The 26,091-nt window shown below is 35.9% G+C and overlaps 3 protein-coding genes across 10 annotated transcripts; 1 reads left to right on the top strand and 2 right to left on the bottom strand.

Moving 5' to 3' along the window:
* Window positions 665-6,698, bottom strand: LOC109848305. 4 transcript variants are annotated; one of them, XM_020417738.1, is made up of 5 exons: window positions 6,278-6,698; window positions 4,948-5,021; window positions 3,469-3,558; window positions 1,152-1,253; window positions 665-948 (listed from the first exon to the last, which is right to left on the bottom strand). In XM_020417738.1, the coding sequence occupies exons 1-5, from the start codon at window positions 6,615-6,617 to the stop codon at window positions 838-840; spliced, it is 717 nt and encodes a 238-aa protein (XP_020273327.1). In that variant the 5' UTR covers window positions 6,618-6,698; the 3' UTR covers window positions 665-837. The 4 variants fall into 4 exon arrangements, with proteins under 4 accessions (XP_020273327.1, XP_020273326.1, XP_020273328.1 ...); XM_020417737.1 differs by having other exon boundaries at window positions 668-948; window positions 4,948-5,235; window positions 6,273-6,698; XM_020417739.1 differs by having other exon boundaries at window positions 668-948; window positions 4,948-5,235.
* LOC109846706 (protein FAR1-RELATED SEQUENCE 5-like) lies at window positions 11,809-13,248 on the top strand. The gene is made up of 4 exons (XM_020415950.1): window positions 11,809-12,362; window positions 12,452-12,710; window positions 12,789-13,117; window positions 13,239-13,248. Exons 1-4 carry the CDS (start codon window positions 11,809-11,811, stop codon window positions 13,246-13,248), a joined length of 1,152 nt encoding a protein of 383 aa, XP_020271539.1.
* Window positions 20,393-26,085, bottom strand: LOC109848306. Of its 5 annotated transcripts, none has more exons than XM_020417741.1 (3): window positions 25,465-26,085; window positions 22,798-22,887; window positions 20,393-20,807 (listed from the first exon to the last, which is right to left on the bottom strand). In XM_020417741.1, exons 1-3 carry the CDS (start codon window positions 25,771-25,773, stop codon window positions 20,715-20,717), a joined length of 492 nt encoding a protein of 163 aa, XP_020273330.1. In that variant the 5' UTR covers window positions 25,774-26,085; the 3' UTR covers window positions 20,393-20,714. The 5 variants fall into 5 exon arrangements, with proteins under 5 accessions (XP_020273330.1, XP_020273331.1, XP_020273332.1 ...); XM_020417742.1 differs by having other exon boundaries at window positions 20,393-20,801; XM_020417743.1 differs by lacking the exon at window positions 25,465-26,085 and adding an exon at window positions 24,300-25,458.

The raw sequence follows: 26,091 nt of genomic DNA, 5'->3' as shown, positions 1-26,091 counted from the left end.
ATTCCAACATTTAACCAGTGGAAAGTACAAACATGCAACTTTAATAAACAATAAGAGTATTTGTATCTAGTACAACACCACAGGTGCAAAGTCGTGAAAACTACAAGATATCACAGGAACACATAGGACTAATAAAGTATGTGCAACCTAAAAAAATATTGGCACAACCCCTAGATACACAAACACACATCCATATTTGAATATGATTTTTACCCATATATTTATCCTATCTGTCTCTAGTAGAAAAATGGCATTCGTATTCTTACTCGTCATAATTGGATGTGCATATTAATGTTAATTTATCCGTTTTTTATGTGAACGTCGATATTATTATTTATTAGATGTACTCTGTCATTATGCATCTCACAACGTTAATATTTTTCTTCTATAAATTGTTTTAGTTGCACTTAATTAAATACTCGAAACACTAGTTTGAACTTTGACGCCCTTTCTAAAGGTATAGACAAAGACAAGGGCTTGACATAGAGAATCCCAGCTTTGAACTCCGACGCTTCTTTCCGTTTGCTTTAGGTAAGTTGAATTACAAAACATGCAATATCATCGTCCAACTGAAAACTAAGCTCCTTTCATGGCAATGGCATTGTATACATGTAAGTTACGCGAAAACTAGATACCATTCATAATGAAGAAAAATAGAAACATAGAAGAATAAAAGAAACTTATAATAAAGGGTCCTCGCATTTTATACTTCACAAATGAAAAGAAAAATCATCATTATGATCTCTAAGTTAACATCGTCCAAGTAAAATTGATCACAACTAATTCTGCTGCATGATTTCACATTCAAAAATATAAATGTAGCTGAGCTGAATGCATTTAGTGCCTTTGCAATAGTGTTGTAACAATAAGTTTGATCAACTTCCTCCCCCAAAAGTATGTTGAAGAAAAGTAGAGTCCCAATACTCCAGGGTCCTTATGATCACCAAACTGCGTGATAGAATCAACAAACAAGTCAATAATCACATTTAACAGTATGAGTACTGTTTTAGCTCCTACTCTTTCATGTATAATTTTGCTTGATAGGAAATTTCAGTTTCAGATTCTCCCAGCCGCTGCTAAACTTAGGCTCTGATGGATTTGAATCCAATAGCTAAAAAGAAAAAACGAAGTTAAGCTTTGCTATGGCTTACAGTTTGGAATAATGCTTGGCAAGGAAATAGCAGAATAGAGATTAAAATAGGAGCAGCTTCCAATGCACAGTTCATGCATCTGAATAACATTTCTCTTCTCAGCTACACACAAAAAAAAAAACGTCAACAAGTTAGTGCACACAAAAAATCAGGTTAACTACTACTAAGACTAGTAATTGCTTAGAGTTGTGCATCATAATGTAGGGAATCACGAAGACATACTGGTCTCTAAGAGTAATATCTGGTTGGCTTGAACAGTTGAAGTTTATAGAATTCACATTTAAAAGGAAACAATTGCTTCTAATAGCAAATCAAACCCACAATTCTTGCATTAATTATATGAACTAATGTTTGCTGTTATTGAATAGTTCCTGAGGTGAGTAAATGCTTGTCAAAAGCATCTTCTTCATTTAAATTCAGAATTTCAACGAACCAAGGTCTCAGGTGCTTATTGGATTCTAGACAAATCCATCAGATTATAAGTTCTCCATAAGTTTTCTACCATATGAAGTTATTGATAGACTTGAAGTTTTGATCACTATTTTGTCTCCTTCTAAAGGGGCGTCACAAATCATCCTAAAAATTGAATGCGATAAACTTAACCCTTAACTAAGTTACAACAGACAATCCTGCATTTTCACCTTTAACCATATTTTGCATCCATTCCCGTCTTAAAATACGTGAGAGCCAGATTTTGAACTGCGGGTATCTTTATACACGCTTAGCTTGCACAAATACTACATGCAGAAATTTGAACAATTATCAAATTATATTACAACCATGATTTGCACTCGACATGATTGGACTAGTCACAATAAGCATGATTAGAATAATAGACATTAGGATCTAGAGGATTAGGATCTACAAGATTAGTTCTCATCAGTATTCAAACATTGAACAATTTTTCAAAACAGCCTCTTTTAAATTTTTATTTTTCAAAATCGACCTTATTTTTTTTATTTACCAAAACCGACCCGTTTTTTTTATTAGCAACCTAATAACATTCCTAAATAGTCGGGGTGCCAACCTCGACTATTTAGGAGGGTGTTAAACCCTAATTAGAAGTCTTAAACCATACAAATGTAAGTCCTTAATAGTCGGGGTTGGCAACCCCGACTATTTAGGAATGTGATTAGGTTGCTAATCAAAAAAACGGGTTGATTTTGGTAAATAAAAAAAACAAAGTCGATTTTTAAAAATAAAAATTTAAAAGGGACTGTTTTAAAAAATTGGATTAATGGGAAAAGAAGCAAAACATGAAAAAAGGGTGAACAAGCTCTTCTTTTCGTGCCATGTAGATTTTCTCGCTGTCAAAGAAGATACCCAAACTTTCCACTTTCAAAAAAGGGTAAATTTCACAATACCCCCAAGAAGTTTAGCCAATTTTGAGATAACCCCCAGAAGGTTGAGAAATGTCACTTAATCCCCAAACTTTTATAGTTGTCTGAACCTATTTTCAGATAGCCCTCAAATTTTTGGGATTTAAAACTTTTGAGGGTTAATTGAAGTTTCTAAACTTTTTGAGATCACCTCAAAATGGGCCAACTTCTTAAGGATATTATGAACTTGACCCTTGAAAGAATGATGGGTAAAGCCATCCTCTTCCTCCAAGAGTGGTTCAGTAAATACCCCGAACCATCCAACAAATCAAGTCTGAAGTTTCGGATCATAAAAATAGACATTTTAAAACTTTTTGCAGGGTCGTCTCAAAATCAACCAAACTTCTTGGGGATTTATGAAATTTACACTGGAAAGAATGATGACCAAAGCCATTGTTCTTCCTCCAAAAATGATTCAGTAACCACTCCGTATCATCAAACAATTTGAGTCGTCAATTTCTTACCCTAGAAAGAATGATGGCCAAAGATATCCTTCTTTCTCCAAGAATGATTCAGTAACCACTTTGAACCATCCAACAATTCGAGTCCTCAATTTTGGATCATAAGCAGACTACGCTTTTAATGATAATAGTTGTTAGTCTATCACTCTTAAACTACTTCCTTGGATGAACTAGATGCAAATGCAGCTGTTTGGTGCAAGAGATGAATATTTATAAACCACAATCCAAGTTTTCAGAAATACCAGTAAGCTCTCAACAACTTTGACGCATAGGCTACTTAGCGCGTGAAGTATTAGGGTATTAAAGTCAGTATTGTTTTCATTGCAACATTTTCAAATGCCTAAAAGTAAAATTGGTACTGAGTATCTTATCTCAGGTAAATATTTAATATTTATGGCAATCAACTTCTTTTAAAACAATAAATTATAGATTGAGTTACAATAGAAACTAATGAGGCTTGTGATCTCATTTTGATACCTTGTATAGAAAGAACAGCATGAAAGCTGAAATAATAAGCCACAGAATCAGATTCCTCCGAACAAGAAGTGAAGTCCTTGAGAGTAGCACCTAGAATTCAATTACAGAGGAGATAGGTTAAAATGATATCTTGCAACTGTCTTAATCAGGTAATGAGAAGGAAAAATGACTGTATTCACCAGGTCATGAGAATGAAAAATGAAGTATAATCTTATATGAAAGTCCGTTCCTTGAAAAGTTTATAAAATTCATCCAGCCAATCATACATGATACAGTGACTGTTGACTTCAAACACTTAGCTTAGCATATCTGCACCATCTTGGGAAAAATGACTTATTTCGAATACTCCAACTGACTGTATTTCAAACATTTTACAGATGCTGAAACCAAGTTGTACACGTCCGATATGAGTAAAACATGAAAGTTTTGTCATGTTATTGCAATCCCATTTTGGATTTTCTGCTATGCCCTGCCTATTACTGGTGACAATGCTTCTTAGTTTGTTTTAGTAAATCCCATTTTGGATTTTCTGCTATGCCCTGCCTATTACTGGTGACAATGCTTCTTAGTTTGTTTTAGTAAATTTTAAAAAATGCTAATACAAAAGCCCTGCCTATTACTGGTGACAATGCTTCTTAGTTTGTTTTAGTAAATTTTAAAAAATGCTAATACAAAAGAAAACAAAATAAGTCATGTCCAGTGCGATACACATCGTGAAGTTGCTCCAATCTGAGCATGCTTAACTATATAATTGGATGATCGGTTTAAGACTAATTGGCATCAGATAATTACCATGTATTTCATCTAACTGTCAAACACACTGTCATGATCTTCCTTACATCAAACTTTGTTGCACGTTACCATGTTCTGTGATACCATACCTATAAGGCTATAACAAAGATCAGGGATTACAGTTATACTAGTACATCAAGATTAAGAATAAGAAAAATTACAAAATAACCATAAAACTTAATAATAAAGAGAAACAATGATAATGTTGTTTGGAAAACCACTCTTACATTGCAGAACATCAGAAATAGCATGTACAAAACATGGAGTACAGTAAAGTAAACATGTATCTCAACCAATTTTTCCTGACACGAATGCAACATTGATGGTTACTAATACTGCTATTAAAGAAAACCTGACAAGAATGAAAGAGCAATCTATTACCCAGCGAAACAATAATGATCAACTGCGTGAACCTTTATAGTATCAATCTTCAAAATGTTGAAAACACCACTCTACACAATGAGACATTGAAAAAGACTAACGACATCTTTCTTTATCCTATATTTTCTTATTGAAGTTGTAACTCTTTAAGCTACTTTGATTACCTTTTGACATAAAGCAAGCATAAGCACAAAAGTATGATAAATGTACATATAGGATGCTTATGAGTGCAAACTGACACTTCAATTTCAACCAATATGCTACATAACATCCGTATATGGAAAGAGAACATGAGGATGAACTAACTTGGGAAAACAAAGATAAACACCCGATAGAAATGATAATGTTCCAAGCCCTCCACGCAGCTTTTGTCACAATATCTGTACAGGTGTAACTCAAATAACTTAGAGAAAATCCAATGAAAGAAATTGTTGTTGCAACTAACATTAAAGAAAATTTTGTTTTCCTCAATTTAAACAAAAGAACTAAGTAAAAGAAAAGGGAGAAAGCATGAATGCTAATCCTTTCATGATTCTTCTCAGACGCCGAGTGAGTGAGAAGAGAAAAACTTCCAGCAATGGCTGCCATAGGGCCCTGCATATTGATTAAGTATTTATTAGTATACAAACTCGTTAAGCAAACTACGTTCTTTAATTTTCTCGGAAAATATTCATAAAAAGGGGTGACTTTCAGAAAATGCCCCTGAGTTTATACGTTTCCCAGATAGCCACTTTAACTTTCAAAACGTCACAAAATCCCTCAAGTTTTGGGGTTCTCAGGAAACATCCTTCAATTTTCAACATTAGATTAAAAAAAACTACTGGCGCTAACCGCAATTTACATATGGGTGAGTAAAATTTAGGAGAGGGATATTTTTGCCCGTGAAAATATTGGTTCACGCATTTAGGGGGTGTTTTGTAAAATGTTCAAAGTTGAACTGAGAACCCACAACTTAAGGGGTTTTGTGACATCTTGAAAGTTAAGGGGAGTATCTGAGAAACGCCCAAACTTAAGGGGGTTTAGTGAAATCTACCGTATTGGAAAAGGGTCATAGAGCATATTCTAGATAGAGTGCTGCTACGGGGACCCAAAATATGGGACCAAGGGAGGGGACATGTGAGGTGTCTCCTCCCTATTGCATAATGAGTTGGCCATGCCAACTCATTATGCAATAGGGAGGGGCCACATCACCTATCCCCTCCCTTGGTCCCATATTTTGGGTCCTTAAATCATTTTCCTTCTAGATAACTAGGATACTTTTCCCAATCAACTCTCTAATGAAATTATCATTATTCCAAGATTTTATTTATGTAACTCTGTGACAAATTTAATATATCAAGTCCCATTATCTGAAGACAAATGATACGTACTTTTATCAGGAATTCCGTCATTTATCCAAAAATCGTAAGATATACGGACTTAGCAAATTATAGGAAGATCACAACAACACCAGCAAGGTGTACAATGGGTACAGCGAGAATTTGAGATACAAAACAAAATGCAAGCGAGCCCGTGTTTAGCACGGGCTAAATATGCATATTGTACATAAACTAGGCACCTTTTCCATATATTCCTTGATTATACATATGCCAAGAAATAATGCCGAAATCTTAAAAAGGGGTGGAAGTTACCTGACCAAGAAAATAGCCACCATGTCTATGCCGAGTTTCAGTGGCACGATCTCGTGCTCGTGATCTGTTATGAGGATCCATTCGGCGCTGTTTTCTCCTCAAAATCTTGCCTACGAACCTGAAGAAACTCGATCTCTGATTCACTTCTCTTCTTGATAAATCTCGATTCTCTGATTTCACTTTGACCAAGAGGAGGCGGCGGAGGCGGAGAAGGAAGGAGATCCTTTCACCGCCATTTCCAAGATTAGGGAACACATTTGAGGCGTTGAGTCTGAGATCGAAGAGCCTGGATTTGGCTCGAATGGAGATTTTCCATAAGCGGAGATCTGGGGACGAAGGGTTCATGGGGAGAAAAAGGTGAGAGTTTTGGGAAGGAGAAACGAAATTACGAGCTTTGAGATTTAGACCGTTGAGAGTAAAATTTTGTATGTGATGTGTAGAGGTTTTAATTACGGGTTGGGTGCATTTGAAGTCAGGCCTTCAGCTCGGCCCAGTAAGGAGTCTTGTTCTGGGCTTCTAGTTATTATTAACGCGCCGTGATCGTCTAACGGTCGGTCCTCAGTGTCTGGTCCCAATTAATGTAAGTAATTTTCTATTTTGTTTCCATGAGAGATTAATTAATTCATGAGTTGTTGCAAAGATATTTGGTTCCATCAGAGATCATCTAATGAAGTCCTTGTTATGTTCTGATACCATTTGTTGTTCGCGGCAGCCAAATCGATAGGGTGCCGAGAATAAATATCAATGACAATAGAGAGAATGCCAAACAATCCAAAATAACGGCAAGAACACAAACAACAAATTTTACGTGGTTCGGAAAGTTGCCTACGTCCACAGGGTAAGAAGGGGATGGGTTTTCACTAATAAAGAAGAATAGTACAAATAGAGATTACAAATCCATAAACTAACCTCTCACACAAAGCTCTCAATCTCTAAAACAAAACCCTAACCAATAGCTCCAGAAACCTCTCTTTTTCTGTGCTCCAAATATCCCCAATACTGCTCTCCCCAAAACCCTAAAACGTGTGTTGGTATTTATACCAAACACCAATCCCAAACAGATCAGGAAACCCAAACCAGGCCCAAAATCCCGATCCGGTCGACCGACCTTGAAGCCGCGGTCGACCGGCCAGAAACACGAAATCTCGACAAAATCAATTACAAGGTTTTAGTCGACCGACAATGTGGTCCGGTCGACCGGATAGGGTTCGCAGTCGACCGACCTATCCTTGCGGTCGTCAGAAACGTGTATTGGTATTTATACCAAACACCAATTACCTTGTAGTGTGCACGTTTCCGATTGACCGGACTTGCTCCGCAATCGACCGGATTGCATCCAAAATCCTTCCCGCTTTATTTTTCCTGAACTCCTCAACTATTTTCGTCGTTTCTACAGTTCTTTGGTTGTTTCATTTGAGTAATAGATTTGCTAGTTCGTCTCTGTACGTATTAAGGGTTTGTTTGATAGTTGCATTAGTGGGGTTGTATTTGTTCGATCTAAATTCCATTACTTTTGGGTAAACACCATCAAGAAACCCATAATTGGATCAAAACGCCCTCACGTTAAGGAAAATCCTCACAGCAAACATATTTTAAATTTACTTCTCCATCTCTCCTCTCCCCAAAACAACCGTGCCCTAAAGTTCTTGAACACTTGCCATTCTCCCTCCCTCCTGCATGCCCCAGATTGATTACGATGAAGCATGTAGCAAAATTACTGACAATTACCAAATTGCCCTAGAAGCCGTTAGCAGAAGATCCTTCTCGTACATTAATATTAAACTGGGATTTATATTGCAGTTATAATTAGAGGACAACCCATTTTGCTCTTCGGTATTTATGCATATTTTCACAAAATGTATACAAAGTAACAGGGCCGGTTCTGAGATTTTAGGGGCCTTGTGCGAAAAGTAAACACATGGCTCTTCTCTATATACAAAATATCAATAAATTTGAGTGCCCGTCATCGGCAAATGTCATCACCTTCCTGCAAGCAATCAACTTCTCTAATAACCACCTTCTTGCTCATCCTCTTTAAATGGTTTCAACTATTTTTGTTTCTTAGAACCTCACGCACATCCAATGACCAAGAAGCCACATTTCCTATGTCCCAAAAAAATAGTAGCATCCCTCTGGTTCTCTACCAAAATAAAGCCTCACTCTCTGCCGAATAAGAATTCAGGAACACTTCAATACTCTTTTAAGAACTCCGAAAATCAGATCATACTCAAGTTATGATTCCATATAAAACACCAAATTTACATCCAGGAGTATCCAAAAGAAAAACCCACGTCCTAAATTACTATTTTGGATGAAATAAATCGACAGAAATTATCATAATGAACAAAAGGGATTTTAAAGAACAGCCAAAGCATGAAATTTCTCACACTATAATAAAAAACAACAGATGAATCATACCGGAACATAGCGAAACTTCCTCTTCGACGGGTCCTCGGGTGTGGCAGGAACTCCATCGTTTTTTGATGGAGAAATCGGAGTCCATTTGTAGAGCTGCCGTAGATCTGAATCGAGAGATCTTACCATCGTAGCGCTCGTCTTGCTCCGCGAGCTTGGTGATGTAGACGAACCCCTCTCTCGACGCCATTGGAGATCAGATCTGAGCGGATCTGGCGGTGTCGTGGCAGAGAGAGAGGTCGATTCGATACCGTTTTGGGAGGCTTCGTTTTGGGGAGGATGAAGGGTCTTGGAGTTTGGGGGGGGGAGATCTAGTTTGGGGAGGAAGAAGGTTTTTGAGAAAAGGGGGAGAGAGATTTGGTTTGGGGAGCTGGTTTTGGGGGGGAGGAGAAGGGTCACGGAGCTGGAAGCAACCTATTTTACCAAAAAAAAATTTGGGCCCCCAATTTTCGGGGGCCCTGTGCGGTCGCACCCTTCGCACACCCTCAAAGCCGGCCCTGAGGTTGGGTATGGGGAGTGTGTATCGTTTCACTAGGAACATGAGCTTCTGTGAGCAGGTATATAATCGAAGCTCTTTATTACGATTTTTTTTCCCTTTATTTTGTTGTTATTGCTAAATTCTTTGGATTTTGATCTCAGTTAGGATTATTACAAGTTTAATGTTGGCTTGTCACGTGATTAGATTTGTATTCTAAATTTGGGCCCCCAGTTTTAGAATACAACCTATTTTACCCAAAAAAAATTTGGGCCCCCAATTTTCGAGGGCCCTGTGCGGTCGCACCCTTCGCACACCCTCAGAGCCGGCCCTGCAAAGTAAGACTTTAAATTCCAACTGAGACCTTTCAGTGTCAGTCCTTAAACCCTCTTAAAAGCAAAGGAATAAAAATAATAATTAATAAAATATCCCCAAATTGAAGAAACAATTGGCATTGAAATTCATCATCTCACAAACTTACTCTTTTTCTTTTTCTCTTTTTACCTCCATAAAACCTGCAGTTAATTTATTATTGGAGTTTTAAGTATTTGATTGAAGTGCGGTTCTGATCGTAATTTAAATTCCTAAATCTAGTTAGATTCTGCAGTTAATAATCATTAGGTGGTTTCATGATTTTAATTAGGTCCAGCTGATCTGAACGATTCAGTGGATTTCAATGCCTTATAAGCTAGCCTCAAAGAGTCGCAACTATAATTCGATAATTTTCTTCGATTAATTACATAGTGGTGGGCTGATCCTTGTGATAATTTAAACAAAATTTGTACGTATGGTCTGTCGAATTATTTAGCTTTAAATGGCGGCAAATTCAAATCAGAAGTAATTTTAAAACAGTAATTTACAATATTGCTATGGATCCCTTTAAAAATTATAGCAGCAAAATAGGCTAAATGGCACGTAAATACTCTAATGTTTCACTATCTTTACACTTAAAACACCCAAAGTCGTAAAAAGTATCGTAAAAATACTCCAAGTTATCAAAAAGTAACACATTGCTAACTTCTGTTAAATAAATAACAACATACTCCTATCAATATTCTCATGTGCAGGGAGAGGTTCAAATAAAAACCTTACTATCCTAAAAACTAAAAACCAATCTTCTCCATTAGATCTGGATTCATCCAATGGCTGAGATTAAATCTGCATAAGGGTAATCAGGTAAAATAAACAGCCCCTAAAGAGAGGTAATTAATGCTTGTCTATTGAGTTCTCCATTTCCCCATGCAATCTCACGGCTCAGGCAACCCAACAGTCAGGAACAGCAGTCCTCTCACTCCACAACCAGCATCTCTCGTTCATCGTCCTTCAGCTCTTTCTCCACAACCAGCTTCATCATCCTTCAGCTTTCTCGTTCATCTGTCCTTCAGCTCTCTCGTTCATCTGTCCTTCATCGTATTTGAGCTCTCTCGTTCATCGTCAATTATCTGGCCATTCTTAAACATTTTATGGAGATTTAAATGGAGAGCTTGAATTCAGGTGAGCAGGTTCATGCATGTTTTCATTGTAATCGATCCAGATTCAGTATTTCAATACTTAATCATATGACTTATTATATAGGAGCTTACATTCTTAAATATTTTTTGGAGATTTAAATGGAGAGCTTGAATTCAATTGAACACGTTCTAGTTGTTAATCTAGATTCACTGCATTGAATCGAGATTCATTGTTAGAGAATGCAGTGATTTTCATAATTTATTCACTTGTTTACTGTAGTGAATCTCGATTTAATGCGGTGAATCGAGATTCACTCCAGATTAATTAGCAATAACATGCATTCAATGCAGTGAATCAAGATTCACTCCAGTGAATCTAGATTCACTCCAGTGAATCTAAATTCATTGTAATGGATCCAGATTCAGTATATCAAAACTTAGTCATATGACTTATTACCTACGAGTTTACATTCGTAAACATTTTATGTAAATTTAGTTGGAGAGCTTGAATTCAGTTGAACACGTTCTAGTTGTTAGAGTATGCAGTGATTTTCATAATGTATTCACATGTTTAATGTAGTGAATCAGTTGAACACGTTCTAGTTGTTAGAGTATTCAGTGATTTTCATAATGTATTCACATGTTTACTGTAGTGAATCTGGATTCAATGCAGTGAATCGAGATTCACTCAAGTGAAACCAGATCAATTGTAATGAATCCAGATTCAATATATCAAAACATAGCCATATGATTTATGTTTTATTTTCAGTTGTAGGCAGCAATGAACAAATAAAGGAACCACATGTTATAAATGCATCGGACAGTGATTTTGGGGAAGATGGAATGGACGAAGTTAGCTAGATTCCTTTTCAATCACCAGGTGATGGTATGTATTGGAAACCTCGGGTTGAAGCTGAATTTAAACCTTATATAAACCAAAGCTTCCGATCACTAGAGGATGGTATAGAGTTTTACCGAGATTATGGACGTAAAAGTGGGTTTGAGATCAGACGGCATACAGAGAAGAAACATGAGGATGGTACAGTTCTTCTTACTGAATTTAAACCTTATCTAAACCAAAGCTTCCGATCACTAGAGGATTGAGATCAGATGGCATACAGAGAAGAAACATGAGGATGGTACAGTTCTTCTTAAACACATTGTTTGCAGTAGAGCTGGTAGCAATGAATCAAAGATGGATGTTGATTATGAGGATTTTAGTAGCAGTTCGAAAAAGAGAATGAGAACTGTATCTAATAGATGTGGTTGCAAAGCTAAAGTCGTTTTTAAGTTTGATGGTTTGAAAGGATATAATGTTCTCTCCTTCGTTGAAGAGCATTCTCATTTTTTTGTCTCCGGTAGTGGGAAACAATTTTTGAAGTCAAATAGAGTTCTCGGTCTCGCATATAAGAAACTTGTATTTGATGGAGCAAAAGCCAACATGAGGCCTAACAAAACATATAACTTTGCTAAGGAGTTGTGTGGAAGTTATTCTAATGTTGGTGCTACCTGTACCGAGTTTAAAAATTGGAGTAGGGATGTGAAGCTTTATATTGGTGATCGAGATGCTCAAATGATCATCGAGAAGTTCACGGATAAGAAGGAGATGAGTGATGGATTTTTCTATGATTATGCAGTTGATGAAGGCGGTCGATTAACTCGCATCTTTTGGGCAGATGTTATTGGGCGAAGAAATTACGATGTATTTGGAGATGTGATATCATTTGACTCTACATATTCCACAAACAAGTAAGATCTTATAGTTAATCTCTTACGATTTTCAATATTGTTATTATATATCATAGTGAATCTTATATTTTTTGTATGTGATACAATAGGTACAACATGAAGTTTGTTCCATTTACTGGTCTCGACAATTATAAGAAGTGTGTTGTATTTGCAGCAGGATTGATAGCTAAAGAGGACATTGATAACTATGTCTGGATTTTTGAGGTATTCATGAAATGCATGATTCGCGAGCCAAAGTGTATTGTTACAGATCAGTGCCCTGCCATGAAGCAAGCTATACCAACCGTCTTTACAGAAGCACGTCACCGTTTGTGCATGTGGCACATCATGAAGAAATTTAACCAAAAGGTAATGAATCCCACATATAAATATAATGAATCCTCATTAGACAAATACTGAATCTTTCGTTATATATTTATATTGTAGTTGGCAAAATGCATTTCGAAGATGGATGATTTCAAGAGGAAGATAAATGCACTGATTTGGAGTATAGATATAGATCCAGCAACATTTGAAGTAGGTTGGAAAGATGTTATGAAAGAATATAAGCTTGAAAGTAATGAATGGTTGTGTGAACTGTATAACATTCGGGAGTCATGGATTCCAGCCTATTATGTTGATGATCCAATGGCTGGTTTATTGCGTACTATATCAATATCAGAGAGTGAGAACAGTTTCTTTGACAAATTCAACCGTAGATCTGACACATTGACAGAATTTTATCTCCGATACGAGAGTGCTATGGAGAAGCAAAGGCATACAAACGCAAGATTAAACTATGAAGGAACAAAGTCGATGCCAAGAATGGACACGCCATTGTTATTGGAGAGGGATGCAGCAGAGTTGTACACTCGAACAATGTTTTATGAGGTACAGAAAGAGATAATGTCATCCTGTTATGATATGAGTATCAACAGTATATCAGAAGAAGATGGCGTGAAGATTTTTTCCATAAAGGACAAAAAGAGACATGGAAAAATATTTGAGGTAAAACTTAATAATGGAGATTGAAACAATAAAAATTGAATCCAGATTCAATGCAGTGAATCGCGATTCAATGAAGTGAATCTCGATTCACACCACTGAATCGAGATTCAGTGACCATTTCATTCGCTTGTCATTTTCTTTTTTTATTCGGTGCTAATATACATTGTTTTTTGAATTTTAGGTGAAACACGCTTATTTGAACAATGACGTGCAATGTACGTGTAGGCTGTTTGAGAAAATGGGTATAGTATGTAGACATGGTTTTTTTGCACTGAACCAAGCTGATGTAACAAAAATACCAAGACATCTTGTTGTGAACCGATGGACAAAAGGTGCTGGGATGAGGCATTCATTGCAGTTCAAGGAAATATCAGAACAGTGCAATGCAATTGAAGTTACAAATCGCAAGTTGAATGACATATGGTATGATTTCCAATCCTGTGTGAGTTTGGCAGGTTTAGATGGTGAGAGACTTGACTACCTGGAAGGGAAGTTGAAGGAGTTGAAGCACAGTTTGCGTGAATCTAGTTGGAAATCTGACACACAGAACAAAAATGATGTAATGGAGTTTTTTGTTGGCTCAAAAATACCAGCGGAAGTGATCGTTAAACCTCCCATTGAAGGTAGAAACAAGGGGTGTGGACGGAGAATTGTTGGTGATTATGAGAAATCAATTAGTCAATGAAAGAAGAAGGTGCCAAGGATATGTAATATGTGCAAAAAAAATCGATTTCGATGACGCACGGACATGCCCATTAAAGAAAACAATACAGCAGAGTGATGTTTAATTTAGTTGTCATATTTCGTTTCAAAATCATGTTTAGAAATATATTTCTTATTAAAATTGCTGAATTGTGTAATTCTTAACTACATATATTTACTAGATTATTAATTACATGGTTACGTTGTGTCATGTTAGTATATTGAATTGAGATCTACTCATATAGCATGTGAATTCCATTATTATTAGTTGTATTATTTCAAAAGGAATGATAAAGTAGTTGTATGCAGTCATCAGTTTAAATTTGATTCGCTTTAAGTGATTCTGGACTAACTATATTGAATCTGGATTCATTGTAGTGAATCTAGATTCACTGATATTGAATCTCCATATCACTATAGGGATTCATTATAATCAATCAAATAATCAAATTATTTGATTGTTTCGGTTTAAGTGATTCTGAATTAACTATAATGAATATAGATTTATTTTAGTGAATCTGGATTCACTAAAATGAATATGAATTCACTATAGTGAATCTATTTTCAATCAAATAAATTACTGAAAACTTAAGATAATATTGACTTACTGAATTTTTCAGTGTAGTGAATCGAGATTCACTGCATTGAATCTAGATTCAGTATAGTGAATCTAGTTTCAATCAAATAAATTAGTAATAACTTAAGATAATATTGAAATAGTGATTCCAGATTAAATACATACAATCCACAATAAGTATGATTAATTTATTTTATGTTACATAAAACCTTGAAATATAAATCACATTCTCTGCTTAAATCGAAATTCTTCCAATTGCATTGAATACCTTCACAGTATTTTCATATATCCAAACTATTCACAAATCTAGATATAAAATTATGACAAAGCTATTCTTATAAAGTATATTTACATAGAAAAGCAGTTCAACACAAACTGGAGTATTCTATAACATTAAGTGACAATGTACTCAATAACAGTAAACTTCAACATTGAAAATTATGGTGATTACAGAATATCATTTTCTTTGAGATCTTGTGGTCTTCCTCGTCTCTTTTTTTGACATTGGCAGTTTCAGCATGGTGCTGTTGGGCTTTGCTGATGACTTCTTTGGCCAATTCATTTGTTGGTTCAGTAAGAATTTGGCAACAGTATATAGACCTCAGTCTATGTAGCTGATTTTTTAATCGCTCCTGTCCATATGAATAAAAGTTCAGTTCAAGATTCAGTAGCTAATTGATGTGCTTTATATTCTAAATTTTATTAATTCAAAAAGACTAAATGTAAATTATCAACACATTATTAGTTTAAACACTTACACCCTCTCTATGAAAACCAGAGTTCCAATTTGCTGTACCACCGCCCATGTAGGTCTCCATATGTCTCATGACAAAAATACCACAATCAAATTTGTTTTTGGCTGTTCTCCACTCCATCTCAAGTCTGTCAGGCGTTAATGTATTTATTTCACTCGCCTTGTGATGTTTTTTGTGTGCCAAATATCTCACAAAATTCTGGTGCTGTTTAATCAAAAGTAATCAGTGTCACATAACACAATCAAATATGTAGCTGAGCTTCCGCCTCACTGGTCTGTCAACCTTTTTCATGCTAACAGACTCTATAATCTTATCAACTTCTTGAATAAACTTTGGGAAGACTTGTGTTTGTGGTATCTCAGCTGATATTGGATCAACGGCAGGGGAACCATGCATATCTCTACTCACCTTGGTGTTCACATTAGGGGTATCATCAACAATGTTTCCCACAGCTGTTTCATCGTCACAGGTACTTACACGATGTCCACACCCCTGCACAAGAACATTTGAAACTCTCTGTTGAATTTGAAAGAGCTCATTGTCATTGGGGAACAACTTTCTCATTGTCTCACACTCAGCATCATATTTATCTTTTGCAGATTCCAACTCTGCAGCTCTCCGTTGATCCCTCTCAATACAATCCTGCAGTTTTAATATCACAGACATTGGGCACCATAAATTATTAACATGGCGAGAGACAAGATTCGATAGATTGAGATTATATTCAATGTATTTGTATCAAGATTCAAATGTCTGAATCCAGAGTCGACTAAAATAATTCCAGTTTCACTTTAGTGAATCGAGATTCAGTAGTAGTGAATCCAGATTCACTTCAGTAAATTGATATATATTGAGTATCATTGAATCCAGATTCACTTAAGTGAATCGGAATTCAGTTTAACTTAATCGATAATCACTGATCTGAAATGAGATTCATTACTAGTAAAACGATTCATTGTACTGAATCGACATTCATTTTAAGTGAATCGAGATTCACTCCTACTGAATTGAGATTAAATTGAATAAACAAAGACTTGCAACTTAATTTGCTAACCTTTCTAATTGTATCAACACTTTTAGGCGAGTTTCCAGTAGCAATCTGCATTCGAGATGAAGGTGCAAGTTCAACCCTCTCTGTAAATGCACCTTTGCCAAATGAATTTGTACTTATTTCCTCTGACTGTCTTTCCTTCAAGGCCAAGTCAGTCCAGCCTAAAAATGTAGGGGTTGTTCTCTCAACCAACCTCCTACCTTTGAACAGAACCCGATCGGCATAGAAGGCTTACAATCAAGAATGCAAGAGGACCCGTGTAGAATTGTTTTGTCGGGTCAACCTTCCACTTTTTTTGGCTATCTATCATTGAGTCAAGTAATAAAGAACACCAATTGTATTGAGAGCACTGATCAACATTATCACCAAGTACTAGAATCCGTTGGTTGACATACGGATTGCTAAGCGACTGGATCATGCTGTTGTGAAAGAGAACCAAGAAATTGAGTTTAAAAAACAGGTTAACATCAGAACTCTGCTTCAGTTTCTCAGACACAGCCCCTGGAGTAATTTTCCAAGCAAATCTGTCTGTGAATTGAGCCCTCCATTCATCCACCAAAGCTGACTTCCCAATACTGGAGGCTGGTATACGCTTCCTGCCCAGAGGTAATCCCATCACTTGATGTACAAATGTACATCTTCCTCTGTGATACTTATTGATCCTCTGGGAAGATTAAGCGCAACAAATTCACTGTCAAAGGACTGCAGAATCTGGTACCCCAACATATGTGGCAGTTCCTTTAATCCAAATTGTAAAAGACCTCCAAGTCCAGCTAGTCTCACCCATTCTTTTTGGGAGTCAGAGAGTGACAAAACCATATCATAGAATATCTTTGGAGAGACCCGTATTCTAGTCAACTCCTTAGGTTCAGACCTCACATTTTTTTTCAAAAACTTCTCCAGTGAAAAAAAATATAATTAGATCGAATTATCCATCAGTTAATACAAAAAAAAATAAAGATGTTTAGTACACCAACCTTTTTCTTCTTCTTCCTTTCTTTTGTGATCTGTTCATTGTCTTCATCCCTCCTACGCTTTGATGTTTCATCACCGCCAGGATTATTTGGGGAGTTGACAAGGTCATCGTCACTGTTGGACCTCACATATTTTTTTTTCACAACCTTCTCCAGTGAGAAAAATAATATAATTAGATCAAATTATCCATCATTGAATACACAAAAAAAATTAAAGATGTTTAGTACACCAAGATGTTTACTGTAGTGAATCTCGATTCAATGCAGTGAATCGAGATTCGCTCAAGTGAAAAGAGATGTTTAGTACACCAACCCTTTTCGTCTTCATCCTTTTTGGGGTCTGTTCATTGTCTTCATCCCTTGTACGCTTTGATGTTTCCTCACCGACAGGATTATTTGGTGGGTTGATGAAGTCATCGTCACTGCTGGGCATGTTCACAGTGCGTGTTTGCCTCTGTTGAGGTATAGGTGTAAATACCTCAACAATCCCAACACATGCTGTTTGCTTGTTCCTTGAGCTAGATCGTAGACCTGTTAAACCGATGACAATTCATTTTTTAATGAGACCAGACTTTGAATAATGCATGGCAAGTATGAAGGTTGAATCACATTATTGAATCAAGATATTATAATCTGAACCGCAATTCACTCCAGTGAATCGAGATTCGCTGAAATGAATCTCATTTCACTCCACTAAATCGCGATTCACTTGAGTGAATCTCAATTCACTCTATTGAATCGATGTAGTGAATCGAGAACTCCACTAAATCGCGATTCACTTGAGTGAATCTCAATTCACTCTATTGAATCGATGTAGTGAATCGAGATTCACTGTAGTGAATCGAGATTCACTTGAGTGAATCTCGATTCACTATAGTGGATTCAACCAAATGTATTGAGATTCAGCAAATTGAATCTAGATTCAACAAAATGTATCGAGCTTCAGCAAATTGAATCCAGATTCAATGATATGAAAAGATTCAACAAAATGTATCGAGCTTCAGCAAATTGAATCCAGATTCAATGATATGAAACCAAATCCATGACATACCATACATTGTTTCAGTGTATCGTCCCTCAACACAACAAGGAAAAATTGATTATCGTTACAGTTTAATTTCACTGATAGTATACATAAAGCATATAATTTTTTCATCCTATATACTCGACCTCGGATCATATTTGGGAAAGTTTCCATCCTATATACTCGGCCTCGGATGATATTTGTTATTTTTTACAAACAAACAAACAATTATGATAAAGTTGAAGTTTAAAGAGCAATCATTTTTCCGTAACTGGTAAGAACATCCAATATATGAATCTCAATTCTCTACGAAGGATTCACATTAGTGAATCGAGATTCTCTATGTTTGAGTGAATACAAATTGACTCCACTAAACAGCGATTCACTTGAGTGAATAGAGATTCATCCAATGAATCGCGATTCACTCTAGTGAATCTCGATTCACCACAGTGAATCTCGATTCACTCAACTGAATCGAGGAGATTCAACTAGAGTGCATATTGCAGAATCCAGACAACCAAAATTAATCTCTACCCATTTAGAACAAATGAAAACATCTTAAAATATTAAAAAAAACTTAACTTATACAAACAAGATCAAGGAAACTGTAAAAAATAAAAACCCTAAACTAGAACATGCATCGATAACATTTTATAAAGTTAAAAAAATAAAATAAAAAAGTATTCAACAACATGCAAGTGATTCATGTCTAAATTTCAAACTTTTCCTCACTGAATCTATGAAAAATGTACAAACTTTGATAAAAAATATACATTTTTAATACGAGGGTTGGAATCGTTTTACCCCTTCTTGAAGACGAGGGTTTTGGAGTCTCTGACTTGTTTTTCTTCATCTCGATCGTCGAAGGCTTGCTGTTCGTCTTCGTTCGAGTTGTAATGAGCTGTTGAAAGAAACCCTAAGTGTTGAGAAATCGTCGGAATGTGAAGAGTTTAGTTGTTCGGGTAGAGAGAAGATGAAACTGGGTTCACGATACAGTGAAACCGAACCGTCTTTTTCGTGAAAGACGGTCTTTGACAGCTTTTGGTAATTAATTACAGCGTGTTTCATTAATGACTCTTTCCTAAATTACCCCTTCTACTGGTATTTTGTCATCTGATATGTATTTATTTTCAATTCTGCCATTTTCAATCTTGACCATTGGATGAAATAGAATGTAGGGTTAGGATTGGTTTTTAGTTTTCTAGGTTTTTATTAGAACCTCTCCCCTCATGTGCAAACTACATGGGAATTTTATTATTGTATTGCTCTATTTATTGCTTTAACTACCATTTTACCTACCATTTAAATTTATTACTAATATTTTAATGGAGAGCATTTTTATCAAAACTAATGATGTTAGTCTAATTCCAACTGTGAACAACTTGAGGTATTTTTATGCAACTTTTTACAACTTAAAGAGTATTAAGTGTAAAGGTAGTAAACACTAGGGTATTTAGGTGCCATTTAGCTAGCAAAATAACTACATGTAGATGATAAAGGATGACAATTTCGTGATATGAGTTCTTATCCATTATATTTTAGCTACGAGGATTATGTTTAATTAATTACAAACAGGTAAAAGGCCAGTTTGATTTCTGTGTTCGGCTCCGTACTCAAATTGGTCCCCTCAACTTTATAAATTTTTGACTTTATTTCAGTAACGGTTCACACCCAGAGTGGTTCTCGTACTACTTTTTTTATTCAACTTATATCAGGTCTTCATATTCAAGTTGGTCTCAATACTACATTTTTTTATCTCAAGCTAGTCCCTATGCCACACCACAATTACAAGCTAAGTCACGTTTTAATATCGGGAGTTAATTTTTCATTTATGATCATCTTACCCTCAATAACATAAATTGAGGTCCTCTTACTTTTATATTTTAGAAAACAATTGTAATCGTAACCACTTCGGCATTAGAAAACTTAATAATATAGAAGTAGAACCAGAGACTGACAATAGCAAATAGGTATTTTAACATTTTATACTAATCTTCTCCTAATTTAATGAATTGTTATTTGCAATATTTCACATTCAAACTAATTCTGCTGCATGATTTCACATTCAAAAATATAAATGTAGCTGAGCTGAATGCATTTAGTGCCTTTGCAATAGTGGTGTAACAATAAGTTTGATCAACTTCCTCCCCCAAAAGTATATTGAAGAAAAGTAGAGTCCCAATACTCCAGGGTCCTTATGATCACCAAACTGCGTGATAGAATCAACAAACAAGTCAATAATCACATTTAACAGTATGAGTACTGTTTTAGCTCCTACTCTTTCATGTATAATTGTGCTTGATAGAAAATTTCAGTTTCAGATTCTCCCAGCCGCTGCTAAATTTAGGCTCTGATGGACTTGAATCCACCTGTAGCTAAAAAGAAAAAAAGAAGTTAAGCTTTGCTAGGGCTTACAGTATGGAATAATGCTTGGCAAGGAAGAAGCAGAATAGAGATTAAAATAGGAGCAGCTTCCAATGCACAGTTCATGCATCTGAATAACATTTCTCTTCTCAACCCGACAAGTTAGTGCACGCAAATAATCAGGTTAACTACTATTAAGACTTGTAAATGCTTAAGAGTTGTGCATCATAATGTAGGGAATCACGAAGACATACTGGTTTCTAAGAGTAATATCTGGTTGACTTGAACAGTTGAAGTTTATAGAATTCACATTTAAAAGGAAACAATTGCTTCTAATAGCAAATCAAACCTACAATTCTTGCATCAATTATATGAACTGATGTTTGCTATTATTGAATAGTTCCTGAGGTGAGTAAATGCTTGTCAAAAGCATCATCTTCATTTAAATTCAGAATTTCAACGAACCAAGGACTCAGGTGCTTATTGGATTCTGGACAAAACCATCAGATTATAAGTTCTCTATAAGTTTTCTACCATATGACAAACTTGAAGTTTTGATCACTCTTTCGTCTCCTTCTAAAGGGGCGTCACAAATCATCCTGAAATCTGAAAGTGATAAAATTAACCCTTAAGTTACAACAGACAATCCTGCATTTTCACCTTTAACCATAATTTGCATTCATTCCCGTCTTAAAATGCGTGAGAGCCAGATTTCGAACTGCGGGTATATTTATACATGCTTAGCTTGCACGTATACTACAGACAGAAATTTGAACAATTATCAAATTATCTTGCAACCATGATTTGCACTCAACATGACTGGACTAGTCACAATAAACATGATTAGAATAATAGACATTAGGATCTAAAGGATTAGGATCTACAGGATTAGTTCTCATCAGTATACAAACATTTATGGACCAATGGATTAATGGGAAACATGAAAAAAGGGTGAACAAGCTCTCCTTTTCGTGCCATGTAGATCTTCTCGCTGTCAAAGAAGATACCCAAACTTTTCACTTTCAAAGAAGGGTAAATTTCACAATACCCCCAAGAAGTTTAGCCAATTTTGAGATAATCCCCAGAAGGTTGAGAAATGTCACTTAATCCCCAAACTTTTACAGTTATCTGAACCTATTTTCAGATAGCCCTCAAATTTTTGGGATTTAAAACTTTTGAGGGTTAATTGAAGTTTCTAAACTTTTTGAGATCACCTCAAAATGGGCCAACTTCTTCAGGATATTATGAACTTGACCCTTGAAAGAATGATGGGTAAAGCCATCCTCTTCCTCCAAGAGTGGTTCAGTAAATACCCCGAACCATCCAACAAATCAAGTCTGAAGTTTCGGATCATAAAAATAGACATTTTAAAACTTTTTGCAGGGTCGTCTCAAAATCAACCAAACTTCTTGGGGATTTATGAAATTTACACTGGAAAGAATGATGACCAAAGCCATCGTTCTTCCTCCAAAAATGATTCAGTAACCACTCCGTATCATCCAACAATTTGAGTCGTCAATTTCTTACCCTGGAAAGAATGATGGCCAAAGATATCCTTCTTTCTCCAAGAATGATTCAGTAACCACTTTGAACCATCCAACAATTCGAGTCCTCAATTTTGGATCATAAGCAGACTACGCTTTTAATGATAATAGTTGTTAGTCTATCACTCTTAAACTACTTCCTTGGATGAACTAGATGCAAATGCAGCTGTTTGGTGCAAGAGATGAATATTTATAAACCACAATCCAAGTTTTCAGAAATACCAGTAAGCTCTCAACAACTTTGACGCATAGGCTACTTAGCGCGTGAAGTATTAGGGTATTAAAGTCAGTATTGTTTTCATTGCAACATTTTCAAATGCCTAAAAGTAAAATTGGTACTGAGTATCTTATCTCAGGTAAATATTTAATATTTATGGCAATCAACTTCTTTTAAAACAATAAATTATAGATTGAGTTACAATAGAAACTAATGAGGCTTGTGATCTCATTTTGATACCTTGTATAGAAAGAACGATATGAAAGCCGAAATAATAAGCCACAGAATCAGATTCCTCTGAAAAAGAAGTGAAATCCTTGAGAGTAGCACCTAGAATTCAATTACAGAGGAGATAGGTTAAAATGATATTTTGCAACTGACTGTATTTATCATTTAATGAGAATGAAAAATAACTGTATTCATCAGGTCATGAGAAGGGAAAATGATGTATAATCTTATATGAAAGTCCGTTCCTTGAAAAGTTTATAAAATTCATCCAGCCAATCATACATGATACAAGTGACAGTTGACTTCAAACACTTAGCATATCTGCAACATCTTAGGAAAAATGACTTATTTCAAATACTCCAACTGACTGTATTTCAAACATTTTACAGATGCTGAAACCAAGTTGTACGCATCCTATATGAGTGACACATGAAAGTTTTGTCATGTTATTGCAGTCCCATTTTGGATTTTCTGCTATGCCCTGCCTATTACTGGTGACAATGCTTCTTAGTTTGTTTTAGTAAATCCCATTTTGGATTTTCTGCTATGCCCTGCCTATTACTGGTGACAATGCTTCTTAGTTTGTTTTAGTAAATTTTAAAAAATGCTAATACAAAAGCCCTGCCTATTACTGGTGACAATGCTTCTTAGTTTGTTTTAGTAAATTTTAAAAAATGCTAATACAAAATAAAACAAAAATAAGTCATGTCCAGGGTGGTACACATCGTGAAGTTGCTCCAATCAGAGCATGGTTAATTATATAATTGGACGATTGGTTTAAGACTAATTGTCACCAGATAATTACGATGTATTTTATCTTACTGTCAAACACACTGTCATGATCGTTAAACACACTGTCATGATCTTCCTTGCATCAAACTTTGTTGCATGTTACCATGTTCTGTGATACCATATCTATAACAAAGATCAGAGATTACAATTATACTAGTAGTGTAGTACATCGAAATAAGCATAAGAAAAATTATAAAATAACCATGAAACTTAATAATAAGGAGAAACAATGATATATGTTGTTTGGCCAACTACTCTAACATTGCAGAACTTCAGAAATAGCATGTACAAAACATGGGGTACAATAAACTAAACATGTATCTCAACCAACTTTTCCTGACACGAATGCAACATTGATGGTTACTAATACTGCTATTAAAGAAAACCTGATAAAAATGAAAGAGCAATCTATTAACCAGTGAAACAATCATGCTCAACTGCGTGAAGTTTATAGTATCGATCTTCAAAATGTTGAAAAACCCACTCTACACAATGTGACATTGAAAAAGGCTATCGATATCTTTCTTTATCCTATATTTTCCTATTGGAGTTGTAATTCTTTAAGCTACTTTGATTACTTTTTGACACGAAGCAAGCATAAGCACAAAAGTATGATAAATGCAAATGCATAGGATGCTTATGAGTGCAAACTGACACTTCGATTTCAACCAATATGCTCCATAACATCCGTATATGGAAAGATAACATGAGGATGAACCAACTTGGGAAAACAAAGATGAACACACGATAGAAATGATATTGTTCCAAGCCCTCCATGCAGCTTTTGTCACAATATCTGTATAGGTGTAACTCAAATAACTTAGAGAAAATCCAGTGAAAGAAATTGTTGGTGCAACTAACATCAAAGAAAAATTTGTTTTCCTCAATTTAAACAAAAGAACTAAGTAAAAGAAAAGGGAGAAAGCATGAATGCTAATCCTTTCATGATTCCTCTCAGACGTCGAGTGAGTGAGAAGAGAAAAACTTCCAGCAATGGCCGCCATAGGGCCCAGCATATTGATTAAGTATTTATTAGTATACAAACTCGTTAAGCAAACTACGTTCTTTAATTTGCATTGCACACTTGGAAAATATTCATAAAGAAAGGGTGACTTTCAGAAAACACCCCTAAGTTTAGACGTTTCTCAGATAACCACCTTAACTTTCAAAAAGTCACAAAATCCCTCAAGTTTTGGGGTTCTCAGGAAATATCATTCAACTTTCAATATTAGATTAAAAAAAACTACTGGCGCTAACCGCAATTTACATATGGGTGAGTAAAATTAAGGAGGGGGATATGTTCGCCAGTGAAAATAGTGGTTCATGCATTTAACAGGTGTTTTGTAAAATGTTCAAAGTTGAAGAGCGCTTGCTGAGAACCCACAACTTAAGGGGTTTTGTGACATCTTAAAAGTTAAGGGCAGTATCTGAGAAACGCCCAAACTTAAGGGGGTTTAGTGACGTATGCCTATTTGGAAAAGGGTAAAGAGCATATTCTAGATAACTAGGATATTTTTCTCAATCAACTCTCTAATGAAATTATCATTATTCCAAGATTTTAATTATGTAACTCTGTGACAATTTTAATATATCAAGTCGCATTATCTGAAGACAAATGATACGTACTTTTATCAGGAATTCCGTCATTTATCCGAAAATCGTAAGATATACAGATTTAGCAAATTATAGGAAGATCACAACAACACCAGCAAGGTGTACAATGGGTACAGTGAGAATCTGAGATACAAAACAAAATACAAGCAAGCCCGTGTTTAGCACGGGCTAAATATGCATATTGTAGATAAACTAGGTACCTTTTCCATATATTCCTTGATTATACATATGCCAAGAAATAATGCCGAAATCTTTAAAAGGGGTGGAAGTTACCTGATCAAGAAAATAGTCATCATGTCTATGCCGAGTTCCAGTGCCATGATCTCGTGCTCGCGATCTATTATGAGGATCCATTCGGCGCTGCTTTTCCTCAAAATCTTGCCTACGAACCTGAAGAAACTCGATCTCTGATTTCACTTTGAGCAAAAGGAGGCGGAGGAGGCGGAGAAGGAAGGAGATTCTTTCGCCGCCATTTCCAAGATTAGGGAACACATTTGAGGCGTTGAGTCTGAGATCGAAGAGCCTGGATTTGGCTCGAATGGAGATTTTCCATAAGTGGAGATTTGGGGATGAAGGGTTCATGGGGAGAAAAGGTCAGAGTTCTGGGGAGAAGAAACGAACTTACGAGCTATGAGATTTAGACTGTTGAGAGGAAAATTTTGTTGAGTGATGTGAAGAGTTTATAGTTACAGATTGGGTGCATTTGAAGTCAGGCCTACAGCTAACGGATCCAGATCCGCTCGCTTCTAACCTACATCCGATCTTCTCAATGTCCATGAACATACAGAACAGATCGTCCTCAGATCCGACGTCATCGAAGTTCTTGGAAGGCGATATAGGATCCGTGAACTCGTCGTGAATCCGAAACGGTAGCTCGGATCTCGCGCGGCGGCGGTGGGT

Source organism: Asparagus officinalis, chromosome 7, assembly GCF_001876935.1.
Source record: "Asparagus officinalis chromosome 7, Aspof.V1, whole genome shotgun sequence".
In the NCBI taxonomy this organism is placed as follows: domain Eukaryota; kingdom Viridiplantae; phylum Streptophyta; class Magnoliopsida; order Asparagales; family Asparagaceae; genus Asparagus; species Asparagus officinalis.
This window is presented reverse-complemented; position numbering and strand designations above follow the sequence as displayed.